The sequence below is a fragment of the Melopsittacus undulatus genome, chromosome 1 (assembly GCF_012275295.1).
Source record: "Melopsittacus undulatus isolate bMelUnd1 chromosome 1, bMelUnd1.mat.Z, whole genome shotgun sequence".
Classification (NCBI taxonomy): Eukaryota; Metazoa; Chordata; class Aves; order Psittaciformes; family Psittaculidae; genus Melopsittacus; species Melopsittacus undulatus.
In genome coordinates, this window is record NC_047527.1 from 95,489,774 (window position 1) to 95,503,391 (window position 13,618).

The 13,618-nt window shown below is 42.0% G+C and overlaps 1 protein-coding gene across 2 annotated transcripts in view; it reads left to right on the top strand.

The window, feature by feature from the left end:
• Nucleotides 1-1,510: 1,510 nt before the first annotated feature.
• Nucleotides 1,511-13,618, top strand: part of SALL3 (spalt like transcription factor 3) — a 19,945-nt gene continuing 7,837 nt past the window's right edge. For both annotated transcript variants that reach the window (XM_005149861.3, XM_005149862.3), the window contains exon 1: nucleotides 1,511-1,589. In XM_005149861.3, coding sequence (XP_005149918.2) covers nucleotides 1,511-1,589 — 79 coding nt within the window. The remainder of the gene's footprint in view (nucleotides 1,590-13,618) is intronic.

The following is a 13,618-nucleotide window of genomic DNA, read 5'->3' on the forward strand; positions in this document are numbered from 1 at the left end:
CGAGGCGAGACGAGGCAGAGGAGGGGGGATCACCCCTGCGACAGCAACAGCAGCCACCCCCCACCCCCAAATCTGAGAGAGGATCGATACTGTTTGCTGGAGACCAAGGACTTGCTCATCGGTGCACACGAGAGACCGCTGTCATTAGCTAACAGGACACACGACTGAGCCGGGGGGTGGGGTGGGGGGAGGGCGAGGAGTGTCACAAAAAGTCATTACAACCTGAGAGAGAGGGAGAAAGAAAAAAAAACTTCCTACCAATGGACAACAGGAAGTGACCACCACCACCAACGGGGAGTCTCTGCTTGGAGAAAGAAGCTGCAAGACAAAGAAGAAGGAAGGAGAGGTGAAAGACAAAACTGCCCAAGGTCTTCTGCGTGTGCCTGCGTGCGCTTTCGAGAGAGCAGAGAACAAAAGTCAGCAGGGAAGGGGAGACGGAGAAAGAGGGACGGAAAAGGAGACGGGATGGAGGAAGAGCTAAAGACAAGCATGTGAAGAGCAAGAGGAAAGAAGAGCGGAGCAACACACACGCACACCGAAAAGAAAGGAAAAAAGCAAAAGCATACACAAAAGTTTCTTTTCCTCCTGGGAAGAAATTACTCACACGCAAACAGAAATCAGATGCCTTGCAGATCAACTTCTGGAGAAAGAGAGACGAAGAGGAGAGAAGAGGACGCAGAGTGATGTGAAGAAAGAAAGGAGGGGAAAAAAAAAAAAAACAACAAAAAACCAAAACCCAGAAAAGAAAGCAAAGAACCCGAAAGCAGAGCAAAAGAAACTGAGAGCCGGGAGGGGCGGGGGGGAGAGAAAGAAAGAAAGAAAAGCGAAGATCGTGACCTCCCCAACAAGTGAACCTTGCACATATGTTGTGTAAAGTGTGTGCAAAACAGAGCCCTCCTGCGTGGTGCGTGTGTGTGTCGCTGCCGCCGCCGCCGCCGCTGTTGCCGCCGCCGCCGCGCCCGGTGCCTCTCGCAGGCGGCGCTGCCGGTGCCGGGGAGACGCATCATTTGGCGGAGCGAAGCGGCTAATTGCGGAGCCCCGTCCTTCATTTACATATGCAGCCTGAGTCCGCTGGAGCCGCGCCAATCCGCGCTCGCCCCCAGCACCATTAATCGCCATGCATTATTCACAATCATAATTACCGAGCCCCATGCGCGCTCCGCGCAGCCGCCCCAGCCCGCCGCGCACACCCCGCCGCACCGCGCACACCCCGCCCGGCTGATCCCCCGCTCGCTCACCCGCTCACCCGCACTCCCTCCCAGTTTGGTTGGCTGGTTTAGCGCTGCTTTTTTTGTTGTTTTTGCCTTTTTTGTTTGTTGTTGTTGTTGGTTGCGTTTTCTGTTGTTGTTTGTTTGATTTGTTTTGCAACTCGACTTTTTATTTGCGAACAGTTATTTGCAGCCCCCACTCCCCCTCTCCCATTCCCTCGTTCCCAATTCCTCCCCCCTTTCCACCTCCACGTCGCTGATGCCTCTGCAAAAAGCAGAGTCAAGACGGCTCAGTTAGCAGCATGTCTCGTCGAAAGCAAGCGAAACCCCAGCATCTCAAATCGGACGAAGAGCTGCAAGCGGAGGTAGTTTCTGAGCACGGTAAGGGCTCTCAGCACCTCTTTCTCCTTCTCTCTCTCCTTTTGTGAGTGTGTTTCGGATGGAGATAGGTGGATTTATGGTGATGGTGAACATGGGAACGCAATTACTCTGTCGCGGGAGAATGGGAATTAGAGCAGCTGGGGGAAGAGGCAGCGGAACTGAGAAGTTAGCAGTTTAGCCAAGTTTTTGCAGCCCACCCCCTGACTAACCATCGCTTCCCGCAGCTCCCTCCTGGCCTCCCGAGCGCTTTAATCGCGGCTGGGCTCGGCGGCGGGGCCAGGCCCTCCCTCGGGCAGCTGCAGAGCGGCACCCCGGAGCAGCGCCTGCCGCCTCCTCCTCCTCTCCGCTGTGCATTTTTGGGGGCTCTCTTTTTTTCTCACCCGCTGGCGGCTCGCAGAGGGCAGGAGCCATGTCCCCCCATTCCTCCCCCAGGCAGGAAAGTTGGGGCTGCCAGAGCCGGGGTGTCCAGCCAGGGGCTGCGAGTCCCGGGGGGTCCCGCGAGCAGGGGGTTGTAGGGGCCCAGTGCGAGCCCCAGGGGCAGCCTCAGCGTGGCCGGTGCCAGGGGCTGCCCCGCGCCTCGAGGAGGCGCGTCTCAGGGCAGCCCGCTGGGTTTTGGGCTATCCCTCCCGCTGCCCCCTGTTGCCCGGCGGGCAGGGGTCCCCAGCAGGAGCGGGCAGGGCCAGCGGAGCTACTGCGTTATTTTCGAGGAGGTTGAGCAGCAGTTTTTCGGCTCTCCCCCACCGTGCGCCGCCTTTCCCCCTTCGCTTCCCGGCTGTGCTGCGACTGTAGTTATTATCAGTGATGGGTGACACGGAGTGCCACCACCGCCACCAGCCCCTGTCGCGCCGGCTGCAGGCAGTGGGGAAGGGCTGTTTTCTCGCCCATCCGCCATTCCTCGCTCCCTCCCCACACGCAGACACACGCACACTTGCATCTGGGCTGCCCGGTCCCCTAGTGAACAAGTGTCCAAAACGGGAAAGATCTGTGCTGTAATCACTCCTTATTTCCACTTTGCTGTATTTTGTTTTCCGAGGAAAGGCCTGCAGGGTCTTTTTTATATTTTATTTTTTCTAACTTTTAATTTCCTTTGTAATCCTTGTCTCTGCAGTGTGCAAAGGCATGCCGCAGCCCAATCTCACTTTTCCTGAGCTAAGTTGAGAGCTTCCACTTGAAAGTTTTTCTTTGGTCTTTGCACAGAGCCCACTGCTTGCTTAGCTCCTCACACAAGCTAGTGAGAGCCCCAGTGTTTTCTGCTTTCTGTGTAGGCCCCTCTCTCCACTGTTTTATCCTTCCCTCCCACCCCCCCTTCAAAAAGAAAAAAAGTAATTCTCCTGCTTCAAAACTATAATGGCTTTAAAGTTGCATCTGTGAGGACAGAAAGGCAGCAAAGTTGAAGCCTGAGGAGGATTTTGTATCTGAACTTTACAGCCCTGAAGCTTAGGGCAGCGTGAATCCACTTCATCAGGTTAAAACATCTGTCAGACTGGCAAATCGTTAAGCCTCCTGCTCCTTCCCAGTGTATTTGGGGACCCAGGGAGCGAGTCCCACACTGCCCAGGGCTGATGAGGGGCTACTGCCCCTGCTTCAGGAAAGCCCACTTGGGTGTTGACAATAACAGCCACACACAGAAATGCTTCCTTCTGTCACAGCAGAGGAGCAGAGCAGTGCATTTTCCACATTTATTTCTTTTTTTTTTTTTTTTTTATTCCTTAGGAAACAGTGGTCGTGTAAAAGCAACTAATATAGGCAAGCAGGTGAGAATTAGTATTTTATCATGTAAACAAGGGTTGTTGAGCTCAGCCTCTGCTGGGGTGGGACCTAGGTCTAAGAATTTATCATTAGCATTCTAAACTTTTACATGCTCTGAACCCATTTCAGCACAGAAAAATAAAACCCCACAACTGCATTATGACAGTCCTGGTGAGTTGATAAATTAAAATATATATATATAATTGTTAAACTAGGTTTTTGTTTTGTTTTGTGAATCTTATCTATGTAGCCATGTCACCCGAGATTAGAACAAGAGATATGCTAAAAAGAAACGCTTGCATATGGTGGGTAGATTAAGGACAAAGAATCTTTTTGTCATGGAAATGTTTTTTTTTTTCCCCTTTTTGGGGGGGTTTTGTTTTGTTTACTTCATCACATAGAATTTCTCACACTTGGTTTGTTTTGTATTGCCCTCAATGAGTACATGATCAAATGAATGGATTTATTTCTGCCGAATGAGAAAGACAGTCTTTCCATCAAAAGGACTACATTGCATCCCAGTGAGGAATTTTAAAGCGTTATTATTGTGGTCCCTGAATAGCACAAAATCGGCTTTCACAGCAGCCCTAAAATGCAACAATGTAAATACTTTTCAGCCTTAGAAGGCTGTTATCAAAATGTGCTATGTTTCCTTTTATTAAAACATATTTTAATTAATAGAGTGAAACCCTTCGTAGTTAACAATTACCAAGCTAAAGTAGTGCTGTTGGGTTTGCACTTCCATTTGAGAAACGCGAAAGAGGTGGAGGCAGGATACACGAGGGCTATCTGGTGCACATTAGTGTAATGTAAATCATTTACACATTATATTAGGAAGCCTAACGATTGCTATACTGCAAGCAATTTTATAGGCCAGATATAATGAGCGCTCCAGATCTCGTGAATTAAAGCACTTCTTGTCAAGTCACTGTTCTTCGTTTCTGTTCACAGCTGTAATCAAGATATTGCTACAGTTCCTGAACATATTTTGCAACAGGCCAAAAATAGTTTGCACAGTGCAAGAATATTTGTCGTTTTTAGAAAGCAAACTGTTCAAGCAGTATTATTTGGTACATGTGGCCTTTCCACTAATTTGGCTGTTTATCTTCAAAAGTGGAAGTTGTTGTTAACACAAGATTACACAAATGAAGCTTATTATTTATTTAATGGAATTGTGCTTAATATCACCTCAAAATACATTTTATGAAGTGAAGCTTTTAAAAATGAGTGTCCCATAAGCGTAATTCTTGGAGTGAAGGGACACTCATAGTGGCAGAGAGAAGCCTGGCAGTCTGGAGAGCAGAATGGAAGATAAACATTAGGCCAGATTTTAATTTGTCTGGTCTCACCAGAACTTTCATGCTAACATTACTACAGAAGTTTAAGCATCAGAACAAGCAATTTTATAGACAGCTTGGGGTACAGTACAATACAAATGCATTCAAACAGGGCAGTGTCATGATGGTGAGAAACTGTTAGAAATCTGAAGATAATTAGCAATGTCATCAACTACAGATTTACACTCAAAATCGTTTGAAATTATTTGTTGAAAGTGAAATGCTAAAAATAATTTTTTTTTAATAATTTTGAAAGGAAGTGTTAACCAAACAGCTGGTGGTGATACATTACTTGAATAATTGCATTGTAGAAGAGTGAACAAAACCTATTAAAAACCCCAACACTTTGAGGTTACTAAATTAGAAGATATGATTGAAATAATTTAAAACTAGCAGCATCAGGGCTCAGATGACTGCCTGTGGAATACAATAATCTCAGTTTCTCAGTAAATGGAAAACATTGTAATAGCTGGAATTCATTTCTAATACACTCACCTAATTCAACAGATTACAAACAAATCAGAACTAGAGGCACAATGTACATGCTTCAACTCCGATTAATTTTTATATTAAGCCACGGATATAGCGTTTGTATTTTGAAAGTAAGGATAATAGGAAGGGGGTTTTGTAATGCTGAAAAGTGATTTTTGGAGAGTGCAAATGAGATTCTGGTAAAGGGTGATGACAAATGAGGCTTTGGACTTTTTCATGCGAAGTTTCTGGCAAAGACGTATCATTGTTTAGTCTGAGGTGGAAGGGGTACTTTGTAGTGAGCTGTATAATGACAGTTTTCTAGGGTGCCATTTGCAGTAGTTTTTTAAAATACTGGACCTGCTTTTCTCCCCACTCTGACACAGTATGGTCTAAACTAATGGATCTTTTTCATCCTGGTAAAGTGAGATTGGGCTGTGCAGTTTTGAGCAGTTTGTGACTGCACTCGGTATTCTGGAGTGTGTACACAGACACACATGCTCCACCACAGCAACGACACAGTTTGCTATGGAGCAGCCAGCTTCGTGTGTGTGTGTGCTCACTCTATCTGCTTGTACAGAGGGGAAAAACACATTTTGGAGGGACATTCCTACATACAAATCATCAGTTAGAAACTATTGCCTTTAAAACTTGAGGGGTCACAAGCAGTTCTCAGTAAAGGTAAAACTTGGGTGATTTTTTTGCAAGTTTTTGTTCTGAGGCAACTGTTAAGAGGAGGCTTTTTGTTTTGGAAAAATAAAGGCCAAGTAAGTATTGCTACGAATTGTCCCTTTGCTAAGAAATGGTAATTGAAACTTTACATAAATAGTTTTGCCATTACAGTAGAGACTTAGCATTCGAACTGTGTAACATCTGTATTTGTATAATTTTTTAAATACTCTGTTTTTAATTGTGTTACCAATAGGAAAACATTTGGAACAATAAGGAAACTGCAACAATCAGCCAATTTGCTGATATATGTCTAGCAATGAACGTAGACAGAACTGGGTCAGATTTTATCTGGTGGTGCTGGTCTAGAGCAAGTCTTGCCATCTCCTGGGGTAGATATTAAAGCTTTTTTTTTCGGAGTGGGAGGGAGGAAATTTTGAAAGGTGTTGCTTTAAATTCTGTGTAATTAAGCCATTAATATGCATGCATTAAGCTGTTGAAAATTGCTTCTCCTTGCCTAAGAAAGAGGGAAAGCTACAGTTCAAAAAAATGTGTGGCACTAGGAAAAAAAAAAAGTAAAAATAATAATGAATATTAGTGCAATTTCAAAAAAATAGTTTGAGTCCTGGGAAGATTTTGTGGATATCTTTCCTTCATTTGTTTTGTTGATTGCCAAGCCAGGACAAACATATCTGTTGACTATCCATCAGTCAGGACATGAGTCAGTCACTTTTGTTGATAATAAACCAGGTCTGACATGACATTAAAATAGTTAAGTACTGACACATTTTCCAAAACAAAGCATGTAAAAATAATTTCCTTCATAATACTGCATTTGTAAAAGGAGAGTAATTTGCTGTATTTTTTTTTTCCAAAGGAAGCATGAGGAAATCTAGTTCCAGCAGTAAATTTTTATTGAATTGTACATTTCAATGTAAAGGGCCAAAATCCTGTTTCCTGAGCCCTCTTAAAATATCCCACTAAAAGTAGTGAGGGTTTTCCATTAATTAAAAAAAAAAAGGATTTAGGTCAAAATATACTTTTAGGAGCTGGTTCAGTTCTAGAGCTTTTGGACATAGAGTACATTTCTTCCCAGAACTGGGAAAGCCAGAAAAATAATTGTTTAAAAGGGCGATAGAAACCCCTAATGAAACACATTTAAAAAAAACATGTTTCTTTTAAGCTGAAAAGTGAAAAGACAGCAGACTAAAGAGCAGGGTCTTTAGAAATACTTGCTGTAGTTAGGGTACACCAAGTGACCATACTTGAACTCAAGCATTCATTACGGGGTAAGCTAAACCTTTAAAAAAGATCCCTTCTGAAACTCTTGCTGACAGTCTCTAATACTGGGGTGGTGGCAGTGCCCTTCACCACACCCCCCAAAAATTTGGACCCTGTCACTAGGCAAGAAGGAAAAAATCACAAAATGTCCAAACTCTTGGCACAGAGTGAGGCACACCAAAATATTTGGGAAGGAAGGCTATTAACCTCCCCTGGCCAGCCAGAGTGGGTGCATGGGATGTGGGTGCAGGAGGCACAAGTGGGTGCTGCATGGGTGGGTGCTGCCCTGTGTGGTCGCACAGCGGGCTGTTGCCGAAGCTCAGCCTGCATCCCGGGGAGAAGGTGGGATTGGAGAGTGCCAGAAAGCTTCCCCAGGACTCTCCCTGAGGGTGAGTAGTTAGAAGTGCTTTGACAAGGCTTGCTGATTTAACCTTTGCCTGCTTTGCCCTGCCAGGGGTGGCCACTAGATGTCAAGCTCATAATACAATTAGTACATCTGTGCAGTTGACCTTGGCAGCACGGCTTACCACTGTTCTGTTAAGTGTTAACACTGAATTTGAGTGTTAACTAGAGATCCCTCTGAGTTTGCTGCATGCTGTACAGCTTATCAAATGCCCATCTAGTTCAGCACAAGTGTTTACAGTTCTTAAAGGAGGAAAAAGGTTTCCTTTTGTGAAGCCCAGCATCTTGAGCTGCTTAATTAACCCTGCAGGTGCTGCACTATTTTTGTTTCGGTTAATCAAAAGCGATTTGTTCTCCAGTGTTTCAGGAGATCCCTTCTGCTGGTGGCATCTGATAAATTTATTTTATGGCTTTGTTGGTGTAGTAATGTCCCCAAAACTGCAAAGGATGAAAGCTAATTAATTTGTTCAGATCTTTGTGTGCTTTGCTATCCTGTGCAATGCTGCAGTACACGGAACGGTAAATGAGCACAATGACTGAGCTGCACAACTGGCATCGGATCACTCTTGGTTTGCTATTTCAAGCACTCCTGCACGTGAGTAATTTTACTCAAAGGAGTAGTGCCATTGAGTCCAGTACTTGCAAGCTCAGTTTTGAGATGTGTAGGAGATGCAGGACTGGGTCCTCACATTGGCTTCTCTTATTGTGAGCCTCCAAACACAAATTTGTTAGCATTTCTGTGGTTGTTCGGAGAGTGGTTGGCTTCATTCTGCAGAGTTACGTAGTTGAAGATGTAGTTAATGATACACTTTTCAAAATAGGAAATCCATGCAGAGTCTAGTGTTCTGCTTCTTTCTTCTAATTTATTTGGTTTGGTTTGGTTTTTTTCAATGTCTTTTACATGTTGGCTGCGTTAGAAATGTTGACCTCAATTTTTTGTTAGGATTCTCCATGAAACTTAATGCGTTCCAAATAAACTTAGCTCCTACAGACACCAGCATATTTGTACACAAATTCTACACAACCCAGAATTAATGTATAGATATGCTATAACAGCCAATCGAATAGCTGTTTATATAATTTTGAAAAACATAACACAGGTCTTATTTAATACGATATCTTGCACAGATATTCCAAACAACTTGTGAAGCTTGCATCTGTTCCACATCTGCATACATGTAGAAGGGTGCCAGTGTTCGAGGTAACGAAGTGCTTCACTGCACAGATTAGAAACTGCAAATGTTTCTAACAGAATACAGTTAGTGCCTGTGCCACAGGTGGCTGTTACTTAACAAATTCTGAGATTTAGGCTACTGAATAGATCAAACCGAGTGTGCCAGGTCAGTACCGAGTTTTGCATAGCAAGAGTGCCCTCCACTGTTCAAACCCGCACTGACAGCTTTTGTGGGCTGAGAAAAAGGACAGAAAATTTTTGAGTCTGGAATTTCTTCTACATTGTTAAACACAGTAGGGGTCTCTATTTGTCTCCTCCTGTTTCACAGCTTGGGCTCAGTATGTGATAATTCATCTTTCTTTATGGGATTCAAAGCTATCATAAAGAGTTAAAAAGAATTAATTTGCAAGAAAATAAACGTGTTCTGACAATTTAAGAAAACTTTCTTTAAAAGCTCTGTCAATTGTAAGAGATTATAAAGCTAAGGAAAAGTAATAGTGTTCTTCTCAAGGATCGATACGATGTTACAAGGCTGCTATTTCCAAATGAATACGATTTTGAAAACATTTATGGAGGTTTAAAATATATTTCTGTTACTTTATTAAAATTGTGCTTGGGGAAAAGTAAATTAGTGTAGTCTGATGATAGGAGTAGTAAATAGTTGTCCTGTACAGGCGTGCTGTTCTCAGTATTCTATTTATAATATTGCTTGTTTAAATATACAAAAATGCTGTGAGCTGCACTTTGAAATTATTATTGGATTTGCATGTGAGAGCATTTTATACATCTGTCTTCATAGTTAGCAGACATTTTATCTTTAGCTGATGTTAAACGCATTTTTTTCTGAAACTCTTTCACAGTTTGTACGCTGCTTTTCAGTGGAAGATCAGCATTGCTTTCTCTTTGCTTCCTGAAAGAAATTCCTACATTTAGAAAACATTTAAGTCTTGATAAGTCTCGATTATGCAGCTCTGGATGTAGGCATAATAGTAATTCATGCAACACTTTTCCGTGCTTTCATTTGTATTATTGCACAGGGTATAAAAAGAAGCTTCAGAAAAAAATTATTCACACATTTGTTGGATTCCTTTGCAAGACACTTTTGTTTGAATGCTTCAGGAAGGTATCAGCAATCTGAAATAGATGAAAGCCTAAAAAATGTCAGTTCTCTTACGTGGTTTTATTCAAGTGTCTTATAAATCATACATAATTTTAAGATTCTGTGATACAGAGTAACAAATACAATTCTGAATTGTCAGAGAACATGTGATTGTAATAGTCCTTACTTAACATAACTGAAAGGGTGATTTTCAGGTCATTTACATGTACAGTACTAGAAGTGATTTAAGTTGAGACAGAATGGAAAGATTCTGGAGGGCAGATGAAACACAGTGGTCGGTTGGCATTTTTCCAGACTGGAGAAAGGGGGCATTTAATAAACAGCATATGTTTCAGAATTAACCTGACTAGAATGTGATGTTTCACTTCAGTCTGTTTCACAAGAGTAGAAGGCAGTGTTTTTGAAGCATCCATTTGTTATGTTTTCCCTTGCACAGCATGCAGTAGGCTGTCCTCTTACAGGCCAAAACCATCCTCTCTGCAGCCATGCATTGCTCCAGCCTGAAAAGTGCTTGGTGGATACACTTAGGGAAGGTGGCAGAGCAAAGCCACCTGGCATCAACCCTTCGCACCCCCTCACTGAGTCAGCAGAGCACCTGAGCCGCTTCAGGTATCACCATCCCAAAGTGACTTTCTCAAAACACTTCCGTTTGAATTTCTGTGAGCTAATTTTAGGGACAGACCCAAGTGACAGCACTGTGCTGGAGCCACCGCAACTCGGTGGTTTGGTACCTGTTCAGGAGCTCGCTGGGAGTACTGTGTGAGAGATGCTGCCTGCAATTTTTCACCTGTTTTCACAGGGTAAGCTTTATGTGCTGCAATTCATCTTGCATCCCGTAGCAGCTTCAGATTAGTCTGTTAGCTGTTAGACTGCTAATGAGAAAAAGAAAATAACTGAGAGGTTATTAGTGGCTGAGATCCTGACTGCTTGACAAAACTCCCATTCAACACCTTTTGTGTAACTAAGAACTGCAAAATCCAACTCATGTCTGTAAGATTAAGCAAGTGTTCGATTAATTCCCCCAAAGTCCTTGAAAATTTTTACTGCACCACATCCTCACTGTAATAATAAAAATTATTGCTTTTCTTCAGGAGAGATAAAAGAAAAAAGATTAAATTATTCAGTACTTAATGGATTTGATCACTTTGTAATATATCAGAAAATGGATGCAAGCTGTAAAACATAAGGAAACACGGAAAAATGCTGTGTTTTCATGTAATAGGTATATGCTTAACTAAAACGGACTTATTTTTTAGCTTCATATTTAAACACAATTTTTAATAATCTGGATAATATTTTGGTACTGCTTTCTGTCATTTATAGAGTGATTGAGCATTAAGAAACAACAAAAATACCCTTTAATGTGGAGGAGGCATATGCTTTTAAGCTTTATCCCCTGTTGAAGTCAGTGAGGACTTCCACTTCAAAAGCAACAATAAATGCATTAGTGCTTTCATATTAAACAGTAATTCTGAAAGGGATGTTGGAAACCTCATTTGTGAAATACTGGGACCTTGTTCATTTCTCCAGTACACATACATATATTAAAAAATACTTAATCAGTCATCATTTTCAGTCTTGCTTTCTTCTCCTCTGGAGTGCTTGTTTAGGGCAAGACCATAAAGACTGCTGTTTGAATTAATAGTTCATACTCCTTCAATCCTATTAATTTCAATGGTGTTTTAATATGAGCAAAGGCTACTCGTTTGAGTAGGAGTTGTTGGACTGAGCCCGTAGTCTGTTGTTGTGTGAAACGTCTTGGTAGCCTCTGTGTGTACTGTCAGCTATGGCAAAGCAGCATTTACTTCGGTGCCACCTGTGTCACCTCCTTACATGTCAGTCCGAGAAAGAAGCGCAGAGAGACATCGAACTTGTTTGATTTCTTAAGAGCTGCCAAAAGAATGTATCCTAAATGGAAAAGACTGTGTTTTTTTTTGTATGTGTTCTTTAAAGCTGATTTTTTGGGGGGGGATGGGGGGAAAGCCAAATCTTCAATGACTCTTCAGCATCATTATCAAAAATATTTTTCAAAAGCAGTTCTTGAATATTTCAAGACAGAGAATGAAATTAGTGTACTTGGACTGCTCATTTGAAAAGTATTCTCACTATTTTTAAGGCTAAGGAGTTGAGAGAAGGAGGAATGCAGAACAGAGCTGTAGGTCCCTGGTTAATAGGGTGCAAGCCTTATCCCCCTTAGAGCAAAAAACTAACCCTCTTTTTCACTGAGAACAGAGCTAAGCACTGATCTTCTGCAAAATACCTATACTGCTGTTTTACTCTTGTACTATTTCACAGGTTGTTTTTCAAATGCAGACTGATGCTTCTTTGAGTTTATAAATTAGTACACTAGGCTGGTTATTATCTCAAAAGTGCTGAAAAGGTCCACATTGATATCTCCTGGCAGTGGGCATCAGAAGTTTATGTTTCTATTGTAAACTTATACATTATATGTATTAGTTTTGACATTTATAGATCACAAGACTGTCTTCTAGTGCAGAAAATTACACCTGTTTTGATTGTAAATGCTCGCATTTGGACTTGGTGATTACTGTACAGTGTCTGAAATAATTAGCTTGCTGGTGTTTGATCAGCTCGTTCTAGATCAGAGGACAGCCATATTTGAATGGCTGCATTGCCTGAATCCATCACTAATTACTTAAGTCTTTTGCGCAAGGTTTGTTTAGAGAAAGCTTTCTTTAAGCAAAAGAATCGCAATAGCTAAAAAGCTGGAAGAGGAAGCGTGCAGTTTGCAGCTTCTTTTAGAAGTAGTTCTCCTTTGCAACCATGCTTTCATAGTAGAAGTACCAGCAGTAGTTGTAGTTGTAATAACATTAATATTATATACTAGTACTACTAATAATAACAGTAGGCAACTCTTACGCAGGTTGCCAAGGTTTGCAAATAAGCACTGGAAGATATCTCAGCGAAAGCCTTAGGAGTGACATGGTGCCTCTGTGAGTGGTCGGTACTACCAACCAGGGAACTCAGCAGATTCTGAGGATCAACCCCCCACTGTAAAAATGTAAATCTGTAGCCTAAATAAGGATTTGTTTGAGTTGTCTTAGTTGGGAAAGACTCTGGAGAGGGCGAGCATGTTGGTGGCTCGCTGGTCTGTACTCTGCATGCTTTCACAAAGCGAAAGCTGAAGTACACCTGAAAATGTGTTTTGGAAGCCTGCTTTTTCACTTGTTCTTTTTGGGAGGCTTTAGGATACTTGCGGCCAGTATGCTTGTTTTCTATGGGGAGTCATGTTATCTTCTGTGATATTTGTGTAACACACCGTGATAAGTTTCTACAGAAACATTTACCATAAGGATTAGTCCTGTATTGTCTAGCAATGGCTATACAATACCGATCTTAACCCAAAGAGTGTAACAGCTTCAGCACTTTGTGCAAAAATCTTAAATAATATTTGACTGTTTCCAACTGCATTTAATTCTCCCCTCCCAAAGGAAAAAAAAAGGGAAGAGAAAAAAAATGCTGTTGGCACTCAAAGAAGAGTTTTCCTTTTAGCTAGTAAGTGGTAAGTAGAATTTTGTATAAATACTATTTAAAATCGGAAAAAAAAACCCAGTGGTTATTTCTGGATAGAAAATGAACATCTTTTTTTTTTTTTTTTTTTTTTTTTTTTTAGTGGTGAGGACTAGATGTATAAATGTATATAGCACAACCTTACAGGTTTTTGAAGGTACGGTTTTTGAAGGTACAGTTTTGGAAGGTACAGGGAGATTGTAAGTTTGAGATGCTCTAGAAGGCTAGGAAATAGTATTCACGGCACAGATTTATCACCTTTATCAGACAAAAATCCCTGTTGATATCTATAGGG